A 24,965-nucleotide genomic window follows, 5' to 3' on the forward strand; every position below is an offset into this window, starting at 1 on the left:
TGTTAACAGTGTCAAATTAGACTTTTCCTTTACACCACTGTGTTAACTTTAACAGAAAATTGCACCACATTCCAATTACCTGAGAGGCCTGGTGATGGTACCGATGAATTTGGTGACTGCACAGTTCTGTTTGAAGGGGGTTTTGGCTGATTCTGCTCTGACGTGCCATCTTTCCTTACAACATTATCCAGTGTGATATTTCCTGAACAATCAATCTAAAAGGCGGGGAAGAAAGAGGAAGCAGTTATTGTTGGGGGGGTGGGGGAACACAACGAACCCCCACAAAAAACAGCAAAAAACCACCCTATGCCTCTGCCATGCTGTTATTTTGAAGGTGAAGGCCAAAATGCATTTCATCTAAATTTAGCCATCCAAAAAGTGAGGTGGTTACTTTAAAACAGGTCATCTTGCTTTCTGTAAAAAGAAAAGAAATGGCCAAATCCAGATAGTGCTTAATTTTCAGATCAGATGATTCTGTACGTGCCGATTTTTCTCCATCAACCTCAGAGAAGGCTTACATCAGGCAGGTTGCTTTCACTCATTTAAGAAACAAATTTTTATCTCTACACCTTATTTTGACATGCTCACCTTATATACACTAAAAAAGATAATCTGCGATACACAAACTACCCATTAATCCACTAGTGTTTAACAATACTGGAAGAACCTCAAAGGACACTCAATTCCATCTCTCCCCCATACCTCCTGAGCAGGGGATGTGCATATTGACTCAAAATGCAAACAGCAAACCAACACTTGTTCCTTCCATCCACAGCCCAGGCCAGGTAACTGAATTCTGGTTTAGGGGCCCTCAATTTACCATTCTAACCATCTGTAAAATGATGCATTCTGGTTTAATAAAGAGACACGACCTTTTGAAGTGTTAGGCGTTTTGCAATACAAAAGATCACGTTAGGTCACCTGGTATCAAGTTCTCTCACTTATCCAGACACCTCACACATCCATGGGTATCAACTGCATTGACCACTGAAGTTTCTATTTATAAGCCAGACTTATCTGAAGTGGACACAGAAACCTCTGCTAGGTCAGCATATTTACAGTGATTTGGGCCATGTATCTTAATAGTGTAAACTTAACCATACACAAGTAGAAGACTTCATGTACACAAAAATCAGTATGCTAAAATGTCTCACAAGCCTCAGTAGTTTTAAGATCATGTTGTGTAGTTCACCTTTTAAGCCTGACAGATACTGTGATTCTGTACTCTATGTACTTTGTTTAAAAAAAAGAACACTCTTATCTGAGAGTTTATTGGTGAGAACAAAAGACAAGCAAGATAAAGAGGGAGTAACAGCAAGTTATGACAAGAAAACCATGACATTTCAGATATCTACAGACCTTAGACCACAAAAATAGGCCCAGCAGTTATTTGAAAGAATAAAATCAACGGACTACCACTCAACAGCTCTAATGTGGACCTCTGACAAACACGTACCAATCAGAAGAAACTACGTGTGCTGATTTTGGCTGGGATAGAGTTAATTTCCTTCATAGTAGCTTCAATGGGGCTATGTTTTGGGTTTGTGCTGAAAACAGTGTTCATAACACAGGGGTGTTTTCATTACTGCTGAGCAGGGCTTACACAGAGTCAAGGCCTTTTCTGCCTCTCACCCCACCCCACCAGCGAGTGGGCTGGGGGTGCACAAGAAGTTGGGAGGGGACACAGCTGGGACAGCTGACCCCAACTGACCAAAGGGATATTCCACACCATATGACATCATGGTCAGCATCTAAAGCTGGGGGAAGAAGAAGGAAGGGGGGGGTACATCCAGAGTGATGGCATTTGTCTTCCCAAGTAACCATTATGCATGATGGAGCCCTCCTTTCCTGGAGATGGCTGAACACTTGCTTGCGGATGGGAAGGAGTGAACAAATTCCTTGTTTTGCTTTGCTTGTGCGCACGGCTTTTGCTTTACCTATTGAACTGTCTTTATCTCAACCCATGAGTTTTCTCACTTTTACTCTTCTGATCCTCTCCCCCGTCCCACTGGAGGGGAGTGAGTGAGTGGCTGTGTGGTGCTTAGTTGCCAGCTGGGGTTAAACTACAACACTATGAAAGAGAAGAAAAGATGATCTTATGATGCTCCTTCTACCACCTCCTCAGAGCCACGTTAGAGGAAAAATATAAGGAATATATCATCCAGTATACCAAGAATTAATAACTACCTAAGATAACCCTTTCAATGAGTTAAAAATATATTTTGAAAATGTGAAAAATTTACCAGCAATTCTGTCAGCAAATCAGTGCTATCTATAGATACTGCTAAATGAAAGGTAAACTAATTCATTTTTGTTAGTATCATTATTGGGGGGTTGAGGGAAAAATTATGCAGCATCCAAATAAACAAGTCCAAATACAATTACAACCTGCAGTGTTATTTTCCTTAGTTGTCCTAACAGCTGTCTCCCAGAACAGTTCTGAATATTGCCAACAACATGTAGGCAATCCTGTTGTTGTTTTCTGGAACTGTCTCACTTTGACACACAGAGGAATAATTTCAGTCTAAAAGGTTTCTATTTTTCACAATCGTTAAGACTTACTTCAAAATAAAATCCATAAAACACTGTTTTTTTGTTACACTTACATCAGGAAGAGATGGTAGATTGTAGGAGCTACCCACTGGAGAACTCAAATCTATCACAGGGGGACCGTATGTCTTCCCATCACATCCTGCAGCACTAGTGACTGTGGGGCTGGATGGAGTAGATGTTGTGCTACTCGCAGTTGAAAGGGCGGTTGACGTTTGTCCACTGCCAATTTGCCACTAAAAAGACAGGACAATAATCCACCATTCGGCATTATTTTTTTCCAACAGATTACATCTACTGCACATACTGATTCTAATTCATCAGTTAAACAAGCAGCTTAGTTCAGTAAGCTGAATTCAAACATAAAAATTCTGATTTGCTCTGAAGTTATCTAATTTAAAGAACCAATCTTACAGACAAGGAAAGATGACAAGTAGTTGAAAACTATGAATAGAAGAAATGAATGTGAATTCTTAAATTCAAAGCTATATCTCGCTGTTAAGTATCTATTAATATTTCATGCTGCATTGACAGTGTTGTGGGGGGAACATTAACAGTTTTAGTGAAATAAAAGCATTACAGATAATAGGCTGAATGCACAACTGCTCCAGTGCTTTATTAAGTAAATAGCAATAGTGTCACTTGGACACCATCAAATATTTGATGTTGTGCTTCCCTTAACAACTTAAAGTGATTAAGAATTTGAAATGCTGACTGGATCCCCACCCACATATATGTTTAACACCATGATATGAAATGCACAGTCAATCAGACTAAATTTCTCTCTCATGGGCATATACACTTTTTAATGACTTTAACGGAATTTCATGGCAACCATAGACAAAATTTGACCCTGCTCAATTCCTTTTCAGACAGTCATGCTATTTACTGGTTTCTAGTTTCAGAAAGACATTACTAGATAGAGAAAATACTTGAAAGGCAGGCTTGCAGACAGGCCAATCTTCTTTTCAGAGGCACAGAAAAGAAGTGACAGTTTTTGTTAATAGAGGTTCTCTTAGATATTGTACAGCTTTCTTCAATTTAGTTGGAATTAGTTCTCTGACATTGTAAGCACTACCAAACATTAATGATATTACTCCACTTCTCAGGTCACAGGTCAGATTAATTTGATTCTTCCCTGCTTACCTCCAGTGACATGATTTTCTCTTTCCTTCCACATACCTAACAACCCATGTGTTAATATGCTTTTTAATAAAGATTTGCCTTCCTGAACATCCAAGAAAATACATGAAGTATTTGCCTCTGCCCCAGTTCAACTGCTGATTATGTGGGTATTGATCAGTCTTACTCAGCAGAGGTCCCACATTGTAGACTTTCTCTCCCCTCAACTGTAGAAGTGGCATACTCTGGAGAATGGTGGCAGCTATAGCTTTTTAGTCAAGCTTGAACCTGGTTCCCAGTGAAGGCACCGGCAAACATCAAGCTAAATAGTGGGATTTTCTATTTTGTCTTTTCAATGACTGTAGTGTGCAGACCATGGCCATGTTAAGTTTTGCATAAGTGGCCAGAAATCATAGTAATAGCAAAGAAGAGAATGAAATATCTGCATAGCACACACAGTGGCTCACTCTGTAAAGCTTCAGCTACTTAGAACTGTCAAAATGAAAGAAACTTGACAGTTATCTTATTAAAAAAACCTGTGGGTATCTTGTCATAGAGAAAAAATGCAGTCTCTGTTCTAACTGAAAAGCACTCTAGAAACATAATATAAAAATAAGATTATATAAAGCACATTTAATTTTTTTTGATATTTTATTTCTACATGGCGAGTGACAAGGGAAAGAAACTCTACCTGTTTTATAGCTTGCTGCGCCAAGAATGCCATTTGTAATGGGTTGGGCTTTATTGCTTGCCTTGGTAGGTTCTGATTTTGGGGAAATCTCATCTGTTGAGCAGGAAGAGCTGAACCATTGGATTTGGGGCTATGATTCTGAAAATGAATCAAACGTGGAGGTGCCTGCATCAAAATAAACAAACAATTCTGCAAGTTAGCTGATATCTATTCAGTGCTCCAGAAATCTTTACCAAGTGGCCCTTTTAAACCTCAGACTCTTAACAAATTGGATGCAAGCAAATAGTACCACACCATTTATCTGAATGATCACACAACACATTGATTTTCAATGTTAAAGACAAAACCTAGTAGAGGTTTTGAATTATTATGGTGTAATGGATGCACATACGTCACAAGAGCCAGTGAGAGTATTTCCAACTTTGAAAGACATATGAAAGAATCAGTTTTATGCAAAAAAGTGTTGGAAAAAAATTAATGACAGAGTCACTTTTTAATCATTTGACAAAAATACAAAATACCTAGCTCAGCACTATATATGTTTGGATACCATATGGGGTTTTTTTGTGTGAATAAAATAGGCTATCACACATTTTGCCAGACAAGTTTAAAAATCTCAGTTCAGTTCTCAGTAAAGAAAATGTTCTCTAACCCATTTACATAGCCATGTACTAAAGATGAAGCTATCTAAATTTATGTATCTGGACATAAGTTCTTTCCTTTTTCTAAACTTTCTTTGCTTTCTCCTTCAGTGCCATGGAAAAAGAGAGCCTCCTCTGGAAATATCATCACACACCTGATGAGAAGCAGGAGGTTGCTGCATGGCTCCTGGCATTCTTGGATTTGGTAAACCTACCGGACCTGCTCTGCGTTGAGCTTGCTGTCTCTGAGCCAGGACCTGTTGCTGCATGTGCTGGAGTCGGAGCTGAGCTAAGCTTATCTGCGTCGGGAACTTAGACAGCTGGTTTGAAGGTAAGCTGCCTGGTGGCTGTAAGTTTGCTTCCATCACAGGGCTCTTGGGCATATGTGGTGGGGTTTCTTTATCTTCAATTACCAAAGAACCTAGATTGAACAAAATAAAATTAATACCAAAATATTGCAGTAAGCAGAAATGCTATTTTTCACAATTAGTTCCTTTTATACCATGTGGTCATCATTCATTATTGTAATGTAACAAGCAGATAAACATGAGATAAAAGGACTCCATTTACTTTACATGTTTCCCTGAAAAAAAGAATGGTTACATTTTACAACATGTCTCATGCTGCAGCCTCCTCTATACAGTGGATTCTCCTATGAAGGTGTCCTGGCCTCTCCAGGAGAGCGAGGGAGCAAAGTTTCAATGGGAGAGTATCCTGATCCAACCATCTGATAAAAAGATTTAACTGTATCATAAAACTTAAAGGTATTGTGAACCTTTCTGGCCTCTGAGCCAACATCATGGAATACTCAAATGATACTCTCAGTTGCTACACACCACCAATTCTAGGAAGCGATGGGCACCCCCAGGAGATGTTTTCTCTCTCTTTACTGACTTAGAAAGAAATGTGACTAGACAGGTAACTTCTAGAGATTAATGCTGGGTGATAGATTTTATCTGAAGAGACATATACCACGATTACATGAAACGTTCATGTAAAATTCTGCCTACCTCATCCAAGAAACATGAATTCCTACTAGAACAGAGTTTGATTCGATTCAAGGGAATAGCACACTGTACAGGAAAAGAGCAAAGACACTTTCTTTGTTTAAAACAGAGCAAAGTAAGGAAAGTTATGGTCCAAGACTGAGAGTTAAAAAATTCCAGTGATTTGTGGAAGATTGCACAACAGCTTTTCAATACAAGTGGGAGATAGACACCTCACACTCCCTTATCTCCCAGAGACTTAGGGCTGCTCCCAAGGAGAGTTCACCTCATGAGGTGGGTACACCATATGACAGTTGGACAATGCCTGTTACAGCAGAACTTGAAATCACCCTCTCCCACTTCTCTCTTCATATCAATCAGTCTCCGTGGATCCTGCGCTGTCTAGCCTGGCTCATTTTGGGGTAGATTATCTGAAGGAGGAGGAAGCTTCTTTCTTTTATATTTTATTTTCTTCTTTTTCATCCCAAGAGCTGAGACGCTGTGCAAGTAGCCTCATTCTAGTGCCACGTCTAGATACAGGCACAGAGGGAGTCTAGGCCAGCCAACATACTATCATGCGGAGCAGGGCAGAAAGCTAACATCAACAATACTATTTTCTTATTGATATTTTATTGTTTGCGTACATTTTAATTATGACCCTACCACACCAGTCATTAACAAAAATATTAAATATGCTAAACAAAATAGAAAAAACCTACCAAGCTATTGCCTAGTACTCTTTATTAAGCCTGTATCAGGTCTAGTCAAAGTTTCCCATAAAGTGAGCAGAGAAAAATGTAAATGAACAATACTGTGTCCCATATATGACTGTATGAAATATTTCACTACAGTCAAAATAGATCTGTGTTATTTTCTTTCTCTAGAAAAGGAATTACCTTGGCAAAGAATGGTATTGACTTACTACAATCAACTGTGAAACCCATACCACACTTCTATTCTGTTCTCTTCAAGTAGTTACATTTTCAGAAGTCTTTCCAGGCTTAACATCTGTGGTATAAAGCTACTTACCCAAAGGTATTACAGAGAATTACTCCCTTCTATCATTCTAGAAAACCATGGGTTATCATACTATTTGTGGAACTAAAACACTTTAAATGTTGTATTTTTCCTTCTTAAATACATTCTGAAATCATAAGACAGCTATGCTGTTAGTGTACAGATGCTATCAACACTGTCAGCAACATGCAGCCTGACCAGAATTCAAGCCAATCCCAAGGTAACTTGTTTCTTTACTCAGACTTTATTTTATTTTCCTTCAGTGGTTCTTAAACCTGGTTTATCTACAAAAATTGAACATGTTTGATCACGAACATAACAGACTAAAGGTTTTGATTTCTGAAACCAGATAGGTAAATGTGATCTGGTTTTATCTATCACTTAAATAGATAAACTGTTACAAGAACTCCTATGCTGATCTATACAGGTGCCATTTCTACTGTAGCACTTTTCAGAATTTCAGGGAACATATTTCAGCAGCTCATTAAGTAAAAAGATAATAATATAAAGAGAGCACCAAAATCAAACACAAGAAAAAGCCCCCTGTTGACAAGCAGCGTCTCAGTTTAGCAGGAGTTTCCAGTCATCACCATCCAGCTTGACAGTTTGTTTCTGGAAATGAGAGATTCACTTTTGATTCCTTTCCCAAAGAAAATTATTTACAAAGAAGGAACTTGGAGAATTTCCCTGCTACCATCTAATGTCCTGGCATGTGGGGAAAGGAGCTTGTTCACCTTAAAGCACTGCCATAACACTTTTCCCTGCCTTTGTAGAGAAACATACATTTGCACCTCTCTGTACAATTGTAGAGCTGACTCACTTTCTGATGAAAGGCAGAAAAGGTCCCACAGGTATCTTGCAAAGCATTCTGCACATGACAGAAAAAAAACGCTCATCAAGCTAACAGTGGAGACAGAAAGGAAGCATGACAGCAGTCAAAATCCTAAAGAAACCACTAAGCTTTAATTCCTGCTTCTACGCTGATGAGTTCCTAGGATGCTTACCCCCATTAAACTCAGGCTTTCAGGCAATCACACAAGCAGGCTACATGCAAAACTTCCAGGATCTGGGATTCACCAGTATCAAAAAACCCTAGCAACTTACAGCTGTAAGAAAAAATTTAAAGACCAGTTTGGAGACTAGATCAAAATCTATTAGGATAATGAAGATGAAGCACATTTGTAACTCACTTAAAAACATGCCTTCTCCTGAATTCTATCCCACAACTTCAGGAAAGTCAATCTAAAAACCAGACAACTGTCAAAAAGTAGCATTCTCTTCCCTGTTGTTTTTTTCTTAGTCATTCTCCCCTTCTCTTTGTCTCAGTTCTCCAAGGCTTATTGTTCAGCAGGACAAGGGAGCAAATGGGGGTTCTTGAACGTATTATGCTGCTGCTACAGGTTTCAGTTTGGGAAGATGAGATTGAAGTAGAAGAAAAGGCTAGAAGATACAGAATGAGACTGCTGGAATCCTTTCTTAGGATGTGAAGTTGGGTTATAGATTGTGTTCCTTGTTTCAGAAGTCAGAAGGCACATGTATTGCCCAGGAGACTGAAAGCTGCTATTTTCACCGTCACGCATACTATTCAAGCAAGGTAAGTTTGTTAATACTTTATCATAAGTATTCATAAATAATACTTTTTCCCATACAATGCACTTTAAATATCTTCCACAGGTAAGGAAATAAGTCTAACAAAGTAAACCAAGAAATTAATAGTGTGGAGGCTATTTATCTTCACAAAAAGAAAGCTGCTTTCAAAATAGGATCAAGATGCCAAAGGGCTAATAAAACTTTGTCATACCTAGATTGAAAATATTTTGAGCCCAGAAGCTAGGATCACAGTGAAACTGGATGGTATTGTTAGTCACCGGTGAAGCATCACACCTTGCTCGGAGGAGATACCGCAATCGATACGTAATCTAGAACAAAACAAGATCTTTTTTGTCTCTGGGGCCAGAGACATGTATCTAAACAGCATAAAAAGTCTTTTCTAAAAAAAAAAAATATATCCAAAACACCCAAACAAACCTCCACAAAACAAAACACAAAACAAAAAAACCATACACCACCCCCAAGCCCCCCAAAACAACAATAAAAAAGCCCCTGAACAAGCCCCTAGAGAACTGAGGTAAAAGGTAGAGAAATTTGTCCAAGCTACAAATAAGAGGTATTCTTAACATCATCTCCTTATTCCTAAAGTAGTTTCAAAACGCAATCAGCTACAGCCTAAAACAATTTAATTTTTCTCCCCTGTAGAAACACATATCCTTCCACAAACTTGGTCATTACATTCAATGACTTGGAATGAACTACTTGCAAGTGAAGTACAGATTCACATAGCCATTGTTGTTTTTCTTTTTTTTCCTCCCAAACCTACAGTAGCCCATGCATTCTTCTTTCAAAGAAAAGTATCCCATCCTTTTGGCAACAAGTATAATTACAGGGAATCTTCCTTTGTAAGAAATTTTAAGTTTTCTTCAGAGAGCCAAAGAACAGATTTTACAAACTTTGTCTCTGAAAACTCTCAGATTCACAGGTATTTTCAGACTCTCCTTGGTTCCAAAGGACTGGACTATGATTACGTTACACATGCAGAATACTCTACCAAATGCTCACTATTTATCTAGTTCCTAGAAATAAAATATTTTCTTGCAGTTGTTTCACTAGAAATATCTAACACAGGCACTAATTTTAGAATAACACACAGCAGCTACACAAAAAACTTAAGAGTTCAACACTTATTTTTCTTCAATAATAGATTATTTCCTGGAAAAGCTCAAGAGACATACAAAATCATCTTAGCTGTTTAAAATTATACTAGTTATCTTTTACATAGGAATTTTATAAAAGCTTCCAGTTTACAAGCTTTTACTTTCAATTTTAGGCAGGCCAGTTTCAGATCAGATAAAAAAAAATATTTAGCAAGGTTCTTTTTTTAATGACCATGGAAAATTAATTGCACTCTATTTCCTAGGATTTCTGTGTACACTACCAGAATCAAGTCTACTACATTATAGAAATTCTAGTCTTTTGTCTTGTCACCAATACCAGTTGCAAAGTCTTTGTCATAGTTTGCACCATATATTCCTTCTATTGTGCACACACATATATTCTAGATAAACTCATGACTAGACTAGTTACCTCCTGTCAGTAATAGCGGTAGCGGTGGCTATTCATGCAAGAGGGCCAGGATGGGAAACTGATGTCTTCCTGCATGATTTCCCTGAAGTACAGACATTGCCCCCTAGCTGTAACTCTGCATTTAACTCTGCTAGGCATTCCTCCCTCCTAGTTTCAAGTGGTTGGATATGCTGGAGCAGAAGTCTCACACGCTCCTCCATGCACTACTGCTCAGGAACAGATTTTCCAGATGTCCACAGGCAGGTTAGCTACTCAACTCCCAAATAACACCAACTTTCAGCAAGAAATCAGGAGCCTAAAGCTCATCTGTTCTTCTGAAAAATATTTCTCATTTACTGAGGCTTTATGGCCTAAATGGTCTTTTTCTTCAACTGCATAATCTTTATAAGATTAACACACCTGCAACATAACTTGTTTTCTTACTCATACAGCAGAAGTTTTTGTAGCAACACTAACACTTATATACGACATGACACAGTTTGGTGCCCTTTTTCTCTATTCAATTAAAAAATATTACTTGCTGAGGCAGTAGAAGCCAGGCCAAATAAATTTAACTACTTGAAGTAAGTTAATAAAACCCAGTAATATTCCACTATCTGCTATAACCTGCAGCATTTTAATGGGTAACAAAAAAAACCCCAAAACCCAACCCATCACCAAAAAACAACAAACCCAAAACAAACAAAAAGCTTCTGTAACCCCCCCCCCCCCCCCGCCGTAGGTTCTCAACTAAGCCATGGGAAAATAAAGAAAAAACTTTGTGATCCAGTTACAGGAATTGAAGAAAAAAGGATCTAGCATATTTCCTCAACATTGTCACAGATTTCTGTCATCAAGCTCGTACAATCTAGTAATCTCTGGACAAATCATGGTCAGCTTTTTCTTTGTATTTTTAATGTCAAGTTTTTTAGGATTTCTGTTCATCATGAGCAGTCAGCTTAGTGAGATGACATGCACTCAGATCTTAAGTGCCATCATAGCATTAAAATGTTTAGCTTCATAACTGTTTGCATGGACAAGCAAAAGCCTCAGCTTCATTTTTAGCAATTTTTGAAGACAATGGAAGAGGAGTCTGACAGAACAAAGCAATACATTAATTTTTGCATTAAAATGCTGGATGTCAGACTCTACAATATACCAATACCATCTTTCTCTGAACTCAGGTGCTGCAACAAGTACTGAAAAGAACATAAATTATGATGTTGGACACACAACAATTTTCCCAGTGTTTCGTGGCTTTATGGTTGGTTTCCATTCCAAAGAAAAGGAGTTGTTCCTTCTTCTGCAGATCTACAGTTCCACGGTAGTGTATCAGAACAGAATCATGACCAGAGAGGTGAATTATTAGAAGCATTCTGTATTTATGTCTAAGAAAAAAACATTAAAAATCACATACAAGTATTCCAGTTAGTAGAAAGTCATTAAAAAGTCTAACCCCCTAGTATTACTGACAAGCGTGTGTGTGTGTGCGTATCTGCCTTAATTATAGTCTCTAAGGAAACGGAGAGAGCTATCTTCCTAACCTTACCAAGCGTTTGCTGTACAGTAGTGCTGTGCTGCTCCCACTGGAAACTGCCCATTTGGAAAAATTCATTACATGTTCCAGCTGCTTAGAGAGACCTGCCACTTCCTGTTGTTGCTGCAGAAGTTTCATCCGATGCTCTTTTGCCAGAGTCTGGAAGTAGAAAAGCAATTTCAGCCAAAGGGTTCAATTTACAGTTAACAGGCATTAGCTTTCATATTTGTAATTCACAATGATCAAGTAGTTTCACTTAGCTCTTCTAAAGCAGCTCTTCCTGCCCCCTGACTGCAGCTATCAAACAGAAAAGTCAGTATACATTCATTCAAGATATCAGGTCTTTCTGTGCAGATTCCCATTTTCTCTTATGACACATTTTCATATTTATGTGTGCCTCTGTACACACACACACTTTTTAAAACTTAATTGGAGGTAATATTTTTCCAGGTATCCACTCTAGACAATTATCTCTTTTGATTTGCTATTGGATTGCTGAATTTATGAAAAATTCTGATGGAAAGTCTTTTCATGCATGACATGCAGAATTATGACATGTAAAAGCATGGAGAAAGGAATGGGGCTCAGATACAGCCCTGATTCACTAAGAAGGGAACACAGATAATAATTACAAACAAAACAACCACCACTCCCCAAAGACCAAACCGTCCTCCCCTACCCCCCAGAAAAACCCACTTGCTCAAATAGCTTGTAAGGGACATCCCTCCGCTTTGGAATTGCGGTAGGACAGGCACAGGGGGCTACTGCTATAAATGGATTTTATTTTAGTGTGAGTCCACACAAAAAAATATTGACTGACATTTTTATTTCTTACGATAGAAATTAAATTACCTCCAGCTGATGCAGCAGAGCTTTTCCCTTTTTGTTTATTTCTACCATCAGTGTAAATATGGCAACTTTAATATCCTGTTCCACCTGCTTTTGATTCTGATTCACTTCAAGAATTCTGTAAGCAGACAGTATAGAAAAATCATGTTCTTTAGCTCACAAACCCACCCTCCAAACAGTATACCCTCCCCCGCACTCTGTTGCTGAGACTACACTATATCTTGGTCATATGCACCAATTAATATATATACCATCAGATACTTAGTCAGGAAAATTGCTCGGAGAAATAGAAAGTGCAAGTATGAGTGACCTATGATAAAAATTAATTAACTGGTGGCAAATTTTAATGCCATAAGTCTGTAAAATTACTGACATCTGCCACTGATAAAAATTAAATGCTCATTGTAATTTACATTCTTGATTTTTAATTATCTGGCACATTTCTGGAACAGTCCAGGGCAAAACTGTTTAAGTCTAATTTCCATCTGAGGTAGAATGGCACTCCAGAAACAAAAACAATGAATAGATTTTCTAATTTAGATATTTCAACAATAGTGCTCAAACTTGTAACAGCAAAGCATCATCTTATATTGTAAAAGCCACTACTGCTACGTTGCAAGGGAGAATAACCACTTGGATGCAGCAAAACAACAGAAAGGTGTCTGCTGGTTTTTTTCCATCTCCACCATCCTCAAAGACAGACAAAAAGAGAAGAAGAATTCAAATTGCACTCAGCATCCTGTACTGCGTTGAATCATCCTGGGTACCGCCTTTGAAGGTTGATGAAGGAGCAGTTACAAAGGCCTACTGCATCACACATTTTACAGATTAATTTTTCTCCTAGATTTGTAGTACTGAGCAAATAAAGCACCAAGCATAAAAGTATTACACAAATCTTCAAATATGTGTCACAAGCATTATGAAAACATGAGTCATAACCCTTCACTTTCTAAGAGGGATCCACACTAAGAAAATAAGACTGCCTTCTACAGCCTTTATTGCATAAGTAGTTTTGTTGCACCCAACCTATTGCTGCCCATTAATTTGGCAGGCTGAGCAGAAGAGTTACCTAACACAACCAAACACATTAAACAGACAACAGTCACTATGGAAAAGTGCTGATTTTGGAATTTCTCTTTCTGGAAGGATAAAAGGAGAGAGGTATAAAATGTACTAATCTGAACATTTCAAGAAATTACAGTGTATATAAAGTTGCCCTCTCTGTTGCTTTTAACTTCAAAATCTGATACATACCTGCTTTGGATCTGCTTCCCAGTATATTTTATATACTTAGTCTTCTCCATCAATTTGGTTATTAGTGTCTCAATGATCACTTTCTGGTTTTGAAAAGCTTCTTCTATAAACTGGTACCTGTAGGAAGTAACAGTGAGTATTTATACATGCAAAAGGTGTGATTACTTGCTAAAAAGCAGAGTGCCTTACAAAAGGCTTCTTTAATTAAAGAAAGATGCTGCTCAAGTTCAGAATTTAACTGTCGTCAGGGAATTATGTCAGCAAATGCTGATATATTTTATTTATAGTATACTTGAATTTATAGTGTATTTCCTGTAATTTTTATTCTATGTTTTGAGAATTATTACATGAAAAATGAGAAAACTTCCATAATATGAAGGGATACTGCATGACCATAGCCTAATTTTAGCAAAAGAAAAATTTATGTCGTGCTGTAGCCATCACTTTGTAAGTGAATGTGCTTGGAAGCTGTTACTTCATGCAAGATAAGGATGTAGAAACAGAAGAAAGAAGAGAGATCGCTGAGTCAGTAGAAGTCAGCAACATTTTAAATCAAGGAACTGAAATCATCAACAATTTGAGGGAAAAAAAGAGATGGCACATTCTGAAAGGGATATAAATCCTACGAAAAGGAGAATTGAAATGGAAGATTGCAACTCTGCAAGAGCAAGGTTTAGCCTGTTCCAAGGAGCAACAGTGGCCACTGCTTCTCCACTGACTGATGTTCACCTGGTCAGGCAAGCAAGTTCTTTGGGTGGCTGTGTCAGGTATAGCGAGCACATTAATATTTAATCTATAACTACATCTGTCTCAAACCATTACTGTATGCATTATCCAGCAAGATTATTGTCTTGTACTCAGAAGTTTTATATAATCCTGCTTTTCAGCTTCTGTGGCCAGTAAGAGATGACCAAAGATTTGAATGTTATAAATAGTGTTCTCGAAGTACAGTATAGCCAAACTTTAGGTTTACTCTTCGTTTTAAAGGGCTCTTCACAGAAAAAAATGCTCATTTGCTCCATTCTGAAATTGTTGGGTAATGTTCTGTTATATAACCATCTTGTTGAAGGACAAATGGAGAAATTACACATAGGCGTACAGTTGCATAACACAGCCCCTGTGCTTTCTAAGGACTCTCTGAAGAGCTGCATAGCAACAAATTCTATGCAAATAACTTGACAGTAGAGAAAGGTCTTGTGCTTATGTCACCAGATTAAAAGCTGGGAGAGCTAGGTTTTATTCTAAACTACCACACACTCATCAGCCACACTCTTTTGGATACAATCTCTGTTTATTTGTGGGCTTAATTTCTGGGCAGAAAATTTACTTTGCACTTTTTCCACCTGACCATATTCCATACATCTGGAGCTACAATCAGCTTCGAGCCATCTTCCTGTAAGTAGTGTAAAACATATACTTTGTCTCGATACCTGTGCTCTTTGTGTTCTAGTAACTGACAGTCTCGGCAGGTCAACTTGTCACAGGTTTCACAATACAACTTCAACTGCTCCTTTTTGTGGTAAGGGCAAAACACCGGTCGCTGACTGGTCACACCAACTGCCTCTGTTGAATAAAAAGATGTCAGTCCAGACTCTTGAGATCATTAAAGATTTGCATTCTCCTGTCTTTTTTTTATCATATTCCTCACCGAGGTGCTAGAAGTGCGTATCAGGCCACCTAATCAAGAATATAACAGCTGTAAGCTCAAACTGCAATGTCTCACTCTTGATCAAGCATGGAACTAACACCCACCCTCATGGGGAATGTCTAGAGCCTATTTTAACAAAACTTATTAAGGCCCCACAAAACTATTTACAAAAGGAGTAGCCAGTACTTTCTTTTGCAACTGCAACATTGCACAATCAGCAAGTTCCTTTTTTAAATGGAAATGAGGAGACTGCTGACTTAATTCATTGCTCTGTCTTCTTTGTCAGTCAAATGGGTGAAAGGGGGTTTGAGGATATAAAGACACAGGCATTCGAAAACGTAAAACGTACAGAATATAATAACCAGAATTTATTGATGTCCCTTCAGGACCCCACTCTAAATGGGTGAGAGGACTCACTTCAGTTTCTAGTGAGCAAATACCAAAGGGCATAGGAACCACCACCAGATGATAGAAATGAAATCTGTTCTTTACACCATTTAACTGACAAACCCTAATTTCTTATGAGTTAGGTTGGACACCAAGTTCATGAGGATTATATGGCCTATAATGAAAACTGGCTTCACACTGCAGCCATTCCTTTAGTGCAGATCAATAAGGTCTCTTTTCCATACCCGTTGATTTACTTATTTTCATGAAACCTGGAATAAGTTACTTTCAGATCTGTTTCAGTCAAAATTCTTTGAAACTGAACAGCAGACTTGCACAGAGAGCGTTCCTACCACCAAGCCATAATCAGGTTAACATGCAGACACTTTTACCTACTACTCTTGACCTCTCCTGAAAGTACACTCGCTACTTACTTTTGATTAACTGCATCTAAAAGTGGGATACAGAATACAGCGTTCATCTCCAAAGTATCATACTGGAAGCTACCCTTTGAGCAATAAAGATTACAGAAGTGAAATCCCACATTATATATAAAATTCACAGGGCTAGATATGGTAGAATGATCTAAACATATAATTATAATACATATATTTTTAATATATAATAATCAAAATAATGTATATATTTAAAAAATAAGTCATACAAGTCCAATGGACTTAGAACCAGTAGAATGTTTGTCAGCGTCCTCCTATGTTCATAATTGTCCTACAATGTCACTAAAAGACAAGACAATGGGCATAAACTGAAACAAAAGAGGTTCTCAATGAACAAAAGTACAACCTTTTTTATCATTAGAATAATCAAGATTTCTCAGACAGGCTGTATTGTACACCACATCCATCATTATTGGCCTCAAGGTCCAAATGGATAAAGACGTGAGCAACTTGATCTGATCTCATAGCTGACTACTTTAAGCAGGAGGCTGGACTAGATGATCTCTTGAGGTGCCTTCCAACCTCAATTATCATAGGTCCTACTGAGGAAAAACACCCAATTCATAAGATACTTCCCTTTAATTTCTAAAGCAAAACATTTCTAACTTAAAATATACTTAGCTAAAACGTGAATTGTGGCATGCTTTATTGCTAACAGAGCATGCTTTATTATCAGCGTGCTGAAAAAAAAATGATCTATTAGTGCTCCTTTAGCTGCAGTATATGAAGTTCATATAAATCATTTGGTAGACCTCTAGAAAAAACAGAGGAGCCAAATGCATAAAGTATTTTCTGCAGCTGATCTCTAACGTCCAGACAATAATTTGCAATCATTCCGGGTTAAAGAGAAAATCTATGTGTATTTATTGGTTTAGAACACTTTGCATAAAAATTGTACGAAATACTAATCCATAGGGTTTCTTACCTCTATGCAGCGTATCTGACAGAAAAACCTGACAGAAAAACGGCTATCATACCCTCAGCCATGACAAAGTCTCCCTTTTCAGTAGCTACATTTTAATGCATCTAATGCTTCAAATAAAGTTTTCTCTTTTCTTAGCCGGATCATTTAAGAGATCCACATAGATGGCAGCTTTCAGCAATGAAATTGAAATAAGTGACTGGGAGGCAGGAAACTATTAAAACATATTCATTACCAACCAGGAAAATAACACAGTTCCACTAATTCATATGCACCAAAGGGTTATTATGGATCTGTCCTTTTACATTTACTATGATTAAAGAATACAATCTTTGAAATGCATCTCTTTAAAAAGAAATGTGGTGGCCTAATACGGTTTTCCATTGCAGACACACATTCTTTGTAAAATTATAAATCAAGAGTGTTACCTGGAGATACTTCCTCTTTCTGTCTTACTGTATGATCCTTTGTGAATTTAACCCTCTGGTGAGCTCTGATGCAGGTCTTGCACAACCATTCTACACATTCCACACAAAAACCATGAGCTTCTGCATTGTCTTCACAGCTTGTGCAGACCTGACATGAGGAAAAGGTAGCTGTTAAATGTGGAATATACATACAAGCTATTGTTCATATACAATTAGTGCACTTTTACAGTTTTCCAAAAACAGTGAAATGAGAATGGAAAACTGCCCAAGGTACAGTGTCCTGATTTCAGCTGGGATAGAGTTAATTGTCCTCCTAGCAGCTGGTATAGTGCTGTGTTTTGGATTTAGCATGAGGAGAACATAATAACACACTGATGTTTTAGTTGTTGCTAAGCAGTGTTTATACTAAGTCAAGGACTTTTCAGCTTCCCATGCTCTGCCAGTGAGGAGGTGCACAACAGGCTAAGAGGCAGCATAGCCAGGACAGCTGACCCAAACTGGCCAATGGGATATTCCATACCGTATGACATCATGCTCAGTAGATAAACCAGGGGGAGTTGGTCAGGGGGCAGCGATCCCTGCTCAGGGACAGGTGGGGCATCGGCTGGCATATGGTGAGCGGATGCATCACTTGGTTTTCCTGGGTTTTGTTTCTGTCTCTTTTTGTTGTTTACCTTTTCATTACAATTTTTAAAATATTATTTTTATTTTATTTCAATCATTAAACTGCTCATATCTTAACCCACGGATTTTCAAACTTTTGCCCTTTCAATTCTCTCCCCCCTCCCACGGAAGAGGGGGGCAGGGTGAACAAGCAGCTATGTGGTGCTCAGTTGCCAACTGGGGTTAAACCACAACATACAGGAACGCTATAAATAACTGCACAGAAGTAATGGAGTGTGACTTTTCAAAGAAAGTCGTCATTTTATCAGTGTTACTCTAAAACCTTTACCTGACATGATAGACGTCAAACCATTACCTTCTGCCTGACGCTGCACACTTTGAAGCCATATGAAGTTTACTGTATAGAATATGCTCTTCTATTTATTAAAAACAGAACACGATCAGCACTGCTCTGATTTTAGAAGCCTCCCTCAGTTCACACAGAAGCTTTAATTTTAGTTTCTGTTCACCTGCGCTTAAGAGTTTTAAGAAGTACACACAGCACTGAACAGCAGGGTTGTTCCCAAGAATCTCTGCATCACCACTTACAGACAGCATTCCAGTTAAGCTTATCAGTAAAGCGACCCTAGAACAGATTCGCAACCTGTGCATAATAATTTTCAGACCGTGGCCTGTTAATTCCTGGGCCTTTTTGGACTATACCCAAGAGATAAAGACAAAATATTTAATTAAGGAAAACAACCTAATAGCAGACCAAAACCTCTCTGCACAGAGTCAATACATACACAGAAAAAATTCCTAGACTCACAATTTGAACAACAGGTTTGTAATAATACTTCATTTTTAACTCCTCCGTTACAATACCTCTGTAGTCATACCTGCAAGGGATTTTTTTGTGGTAAAAATAATGAACATGCTTGTGCAGACATTTGTTTCGGTAACTACCACCCATTTCTATCAATGGTTAGCACTGCTGCAAACAAAAGCCTCAGCTGAAGATTGCTATATCCTACAGATCCCACTGACAGTTTTGGTAGCAGGAGCAACAAGGAGAAAACTTTAGATTTTAGTTTAGCTTTCAGTGTGATTTAAAAAAATCCAACTTCTGCACCCTCACAAGATTAATATAGGCTAAGTTAAAGAGTAAGCAAATATTTCTATCCTCTGCAGATAGATAACATATATATGTAGAACTACGTCCCAGTTTCCCCTTCAAGAAAAAGAGGAAAAATCAGCACAAACTTGCCTTAGGCCACTAAGCAAGTTATTGACAGAACTAGAATTTGAACATAGGAGTTCCAGATTCCCAATGCTGTGCTTATTCTTCTGAATCATGTTGCCTCTTAAAGAAGATATTATCTTCTGAGAAATGAAGTTACAACACAAGGGTTGTTGACCCCTCTTTGTTGTCACTTGGAGTTTGAAGCAGTTCCTTTTCATGAAAGGTGACCTGCAAAGGAGAAAAAAATGGGCTTGTGCCCCTTTTTCTGTTTCTTTACAAAAGGGAGTCCTGAAAGTTTTATTTTTAAAAATCTGCACTTTTTTTAATCTTCTGCTTGGTTTCTCTTTTTCTTCCCCTTCTTCTCTTAACAATAAAAATTCTAGTCTTATCTGAACTACTTGACTAGGGAGAAATATTGAAGTCAGGACATCATTAAAAAAGTCAAGAAAATGTAAGTAAAGCAGTTAAAGGAAGTCGGTTGTAATCAAGACATTGAAAATTTTTACTTGCTCTTAACCCTTAATGTCAATTTCAATGACATTTTGCAAAACAAAAAGAAATATTCTTAAGGAGTCAGCACAACTTATTGAAAAAAATATTTAGAGCAAGCAAGTACCACTGAGGCATTACTTCACTGTTACATTTTCTCTGGCAGGAATTCCCATGAAAGAAATTCCCTCCCTTCTCCTTTGCCTCCTCAGGTGTGCCAGTACAACCCTCTGCAAGGCTGTGGTGTAAAACTGGACTGATTACATCATTGTAGCCCAAGGATCAGTGACACATCAGCACTGCTGACTGGGCAGTGAACTACCGCAGGATGAGCAAGAAGTTTTTTAATCAGTCTTGCTGCCAAAGAGGTATCACCATGCTATGCTCCCGGCTACCCAGAGCAAAGAATAAGAGATTGGATATTTATTTTTATAGTGTAAAAGACTCAATAGTGAAAACAAAATAAGCAAAGGAAAAAGCAACAACAAAGTGTTTCAGGCATTCTTTAAGTCAAAGAAGCAAAACAAAGACAAAAAAATAGAAAAAGGCAGGAACTCAATTTAAAACAAAAAAAAACCAAAAAAAAACACACACAAAAAAACACAATAAAAACACCAAACCAAAAACAAACAACAAGAAATCCACAACACCCTTCCCAGTCACCTTTATCAAACTTAGGCAGATAAACTTGCTACGTGCCAGGGCATTTAAGTAAGTTCAAAGGATTTCAGAAGTTATTCATTCCTCCTAGATTCCAAGATCTTTGTCAGTTCTCTTTTTTCCATACGTTTTAGGTTTTCTCAACTGGTTTGACCTGCTATAGTTGGAATGAGACTAAGATTGTGGTTCAATAGCCATTAATAACCATTAATCCAAGTGAACCAAAACTCCTCCTTTGTACTACAAAATTATATATACGAGCTTTACGCTCTTCAGAGCCACCAAGCAGAAAACAGATTTCTAAAATTTTTCATATACATAACTCACACTGTCAAAATAGTTATGCTTTCTAGGTAGAATGTAGATTTGCTTCTACCCACTTCTTATTTGAAATATGCATTTTCAGATATAGCTTGGATTTTGCTAGAACCCCCCGTTATTAGAATAAGTCATATAGCTAAAGTACATGGAAGTACAATTACTGCAGATGTTTGCTATACTCTTACAAAACCTAGAACTTATTTCACTTATTTTTGTGACTCATGCAAGCAGTACTTCAGTGATTTCAAATAAAACTCTCCTTAGTTAACCTGTAAATCTTTATTCTGGTTAGACGGATATTTATTTTTAATTGAGTTTTCCTTGTAATTATATTTAATTCAGTTACTAGTTTTAGTTTTTATAACCCCAGGAAGTATTCATTCAGCCTTCATTCAAATTTAATGAAAGATGAAATTACTCAGCACATTGCAGGTAAGTACTACTTTTTCTGTTGTAAAAGCTTGTTTATTTACTTGAAAATACATTTACATGCAAGAGTGGAGGTAATAGAGCTGTCTTCTCAGCTACTGTAGTAACTAACCACTCTTCCAGTTACATATACTTTGAGTATTAAAGAGATTAAATAAGCAACCAAAGGTTTCCAAGTTTCAGTGGAAGACAGCAAAGTAGTCCAGAGGAATATTCAGTGAACTATTATTCCAAACTTCAGCAGTGTAAATTGGATGCAGTGGTTTACCCTATGGGATCCAAAAAACATCGATCTCATGGCACATACAAAAATCACCAAAGGGAGCACTGTCTTTTGGGGCATTCTCACCTATGTGTAACTCTAAATATGAACCACATGCTGATACCTCAAAATGCATAAACCCTGATCGACATATCCTGCTTTCCCCAACATCCCATCAATGGCTGCCTCTCTTTGAAGCACAACAAAACTATATTGTGACTCTTCTTGAGTCTATTACCCACTGCCCTAGACCAGTGGCTTTCAAAAACATTCTGGCCACGGCTACAGCTTTGATAAGCTATTTAGCATACTAGTTCTTCTTTGGAAGAATACATAGCGGCTACTCTGGTACCATACAAAACTAGAGAAACCTTTTGTTCTCAATTGTCCTCATTAATCGCTCTATTATGCCAATCAGACTTGCTGTCTTAGTGTCCAGGTCTAGTATCAGATCTGAACTTGGGCCTTGTTTTGTTACTACATTCCCAATATCTCACATAAAGTCTTCATTCCTACTATTACATTGGTTGACCGTTGGACTTGATGATCCTGGAGGTCTTTTCCAACCTTAATGATTCTATGATCCTATGATTCTATGATTTAAATCTCTCAGGTTAGTAACTGGTAGAGACACAAAAAGTATTCTTACTACCAAAAATATTTTTACACAGGTTCTCTTTTGGGCACAGAAGCTATGAGAATTAGAACCTAGGCTAAAACGCCCTACAGGCTCAATATGCTGCAGCATCAGTGTTATCACTACGATCTTGTCTTCTGCATCAATCCCACACTTCTCATTTTTACTTCCATGGCTTTGCACACGCATTAAACAATTTTCTTCTGTTAAGTTCCTAGATTTCCCTCACTTATCTACCCTTTAGTCTTATTTAAATCTAGCATTTGCTTCAGTAACATTTCTTGGGTTTGAAGCTGCTTTCCGCTCATTCTTATGAATCAAGTATAATTAATTTTTATTTTCAAACTTTTCTTCAGCATCCAATAATTTTGCCAAGTCTTTCAATAAATCATAATGGGGAAAAAAATTATAAAGGATCTGCTCTTTTGAAGTATTTATGTCCTAGCTGCCCACAACCTACAATGGCGACTTTCAGGAAGATCACAACTGCATTTCCCGTTAGTCTCTTTTCTTCCACAAAAGGTTCCTATGCTAATAGCCAGCACAAAATCCTTACTGTTCTCTTTAATGATAACCAGGAAAGCCCTTGTGGAACATACACTAGGTAGTTTTACTCTTCCTTTATGCTTACTTTTTTTGCTCCTTAAGTTTTCAGTAGTAATTGCTAGAAAGAACAGCTATGTAAGTAAGTAGGGTACTAAACTGCCAAAATCAAGCTCAGATAAGGTAAACATGATTTTAGACAGAAGGCTGGCACTTGAATGAGTTCCAGTTAGTTTTCTCACCCCACAATCCCAGGCTCCATGATATGCCATTCAATCCTACAGTTTTAATTCAATATGCTAAAACCAATTTTAGCATTATTACCATTTTAAATCTGAAATAACCAAACATTGAATTTGAAAGGGTGTTTTTTTGCAGTCTCTCTTGAATTGAAATAAACCAGTCCTTCCTGACAACACACATATACAGGCCAGTCATAGATATGGACCAGTGGTTCTAAGCAACAACATCACTTCCACAGAACCCATGGCTTGCCTCTAATTCTAATTTCTTAAACAACCTGCTAAAGCTGCCAAAGTAGCAAAGCCAAACTGACTATCTCAGTAGAAGGTTTCTATAAAATAGCCAAAGTTTTTGACAGAATTTGTATGATCTCTGATCCAATATTTCCTGCAAGTCACAGTATCTTTTCCACTTACAGTCCTCTGATCTGTTGCCTATCCTGTTACTGGCAATTCTTCTTTCTCTTCTTTTTGCTCCTTCAAAGGCAAAACAAGACAGAAGGAGGTATGTATCATCCTTAAGCATCATAATATTCCCCAACAGGACACTGATCTTTTAACTATCATTGAGTTAACTTTGCTGTTCCTCAACAGACAGCTTTATAGAATGGTGTAGCTATTTTTTTTTAATGGTTCCAATGCTAAAGTACAAAGGAATGTCCAAATAGCTTCATTATTGTACCAAAATATGCACATCATTTATTTCCAGGAGGTAAGGTACACACTCACTTAGCGGGCATCTAACAAAACATCTAGCTCTATTTTACCAAAAAAAAAAGTCAGCAGAAAAGCACATGAATGTACTACCCTGCTGGTTCAGCAAAGTCTGCTGGTTTGCCTTCAACTGCTGCAGAAAGTATGCTGAGTTCAGCCAGGGTACTTAGCGGAAGAACAGACATGCTTTCTGAACAGCAAGCCTGATGGTTTTTGTTAGAGAGAGAAACAAATATGGAACGGAAAAGTAAGATAGATGTCTGAGAAGGGAACCCAAGGAAACACAAATGCTTTGAAGAACTTCCCTGAAACCTGGATGATTCCAAACCAGCTGTTGAAATATGTGGATTTTTTCTGTATCTCTCTCCAGCAGGTCAAGATCAAGAGGTAAACAAAAAAGACATCTCCCTCAATTGCAAGGAAGTACCTGACTTAACCCAATATCACCAAGATTGGTGGATTCTCCAACTTTTTACACCCTCTGACCCATCGAAGTACACCCAATTTTACATGATTATGACCAACCTCAAGTATTTAAAGAACCCTTCTTGAATTTTCAATTCCTTATCCAAGTCTCAAAGGCCTTCAATTACTTAACTTTCACAGAAAGCAGAAAAAAAATGGGGGGAGGGGGAGGGAGAAGACAAAAAACCACCCTGTGACTTTGTCACTACAGCTAGGAAAAATAATTCTACTTCTATCACCACTCCCCAAAGCAATATCTTAAAGGACTTGTTATGTAACTAAGCAGAGGTTATGGCAAAGGTCAAAAAAAAAACAAAACAAGACTGCTTCTGCATAACAAAGTTATTTGTTATCTTGTTTCTCTTCCTAATTTTAAAGTCACTAAAAAAAATATGGTCAAATTTTCAATGCGACAGGGACTATTAATTTTCTCCATCTCACTGGTAGAGTATTGAAAGACTTTGTGTAAATCTTACAACCATCTCCAAAACTCAGATGTCTTCCTGCAACACCCAGGGGGAAAACAACCAACCAAACACAAAACCATGTACACAAAAAACCCACAAAAAAGCAAACTTCAAACTGTCCTACATTAAGATAACACTGCTCATACTTCCAGAAACTCCCAACTGAATTTCAGTTTCTGGCAAGCTCTATCATTTCTCAGAAATCCAGTTGCAAAATTCCTTATAAGCTCATCACAGTAAGCTCAACACAGTTTAATGGTTTTTTGAGACATAAGTTAATTCC

At 37.7% G+C, this 24,965-nt stretch overlaps 1 protein-coding gene across 1 annotated transcript in view; it reads right to left on the bottom strand.

Annotated features, from left to right (window-relative positions):
- The window catches only part of TRIM24 (tripartite motif containing 24), a 63,357-nt gene that overhangs the window by 11,495 nt on the left and 26,897 nt on the right, over positions 1-24,965 (bottom strand). The window contains exons 3-12 of the mRNA XM_064456813.1: positions 17,608-17,755; positions 15,198-15,330; positions 13,768-13,884; positions 12,517-12,631; positions 11,677-11,823; positions 8,809-8,926; positions 5,160-5,425; positions 4,364-4,528; positions 2,607-2,786; positions 80-215 (exon numbers count right to left, since the gene is read on the bottom strand). Coding sequence (XP_064312883.1) covers positions 80-215; positions 2,607-2,786; positions 4,364-4,528; positions 5,160-5,425; positions 8,809-8,926; positions 11,677-11,823; positions 12,517-12,631; positions 13,768-13,884; positions 15,198-15,330; positions 17,608-17,755 — 1,525 coding nt within the window. The remainder of the gene's footprint in view (positions 1-79; positions 216-2,606; positions 2,787-4,363; positions 4,529-5,159; positions 5,426-8,808; positions 8,927-11,676; positions 11,824-12,516; positions 12,632-13,767; positions 13,885-15,197; positions 15,331-17,607; positions 17,756-24,965) is intronic.

The sequence above is a fragment of the Phalacrocorax carbo genome, chromosome 1 (assembly GCF_963921805.1).
Source record: "Phalacrocorax carbo chromosome 1, bPhaCar2.1, whole genome shotgun sequence".
Taxonomy (NCBI): domain Eukaryota; kingdom Metazoa; phylum Chordata; class Aves; order Suliformes; family Phalacrocoracidae; genus Phalacrocorax; species Phalacrocorax carbo.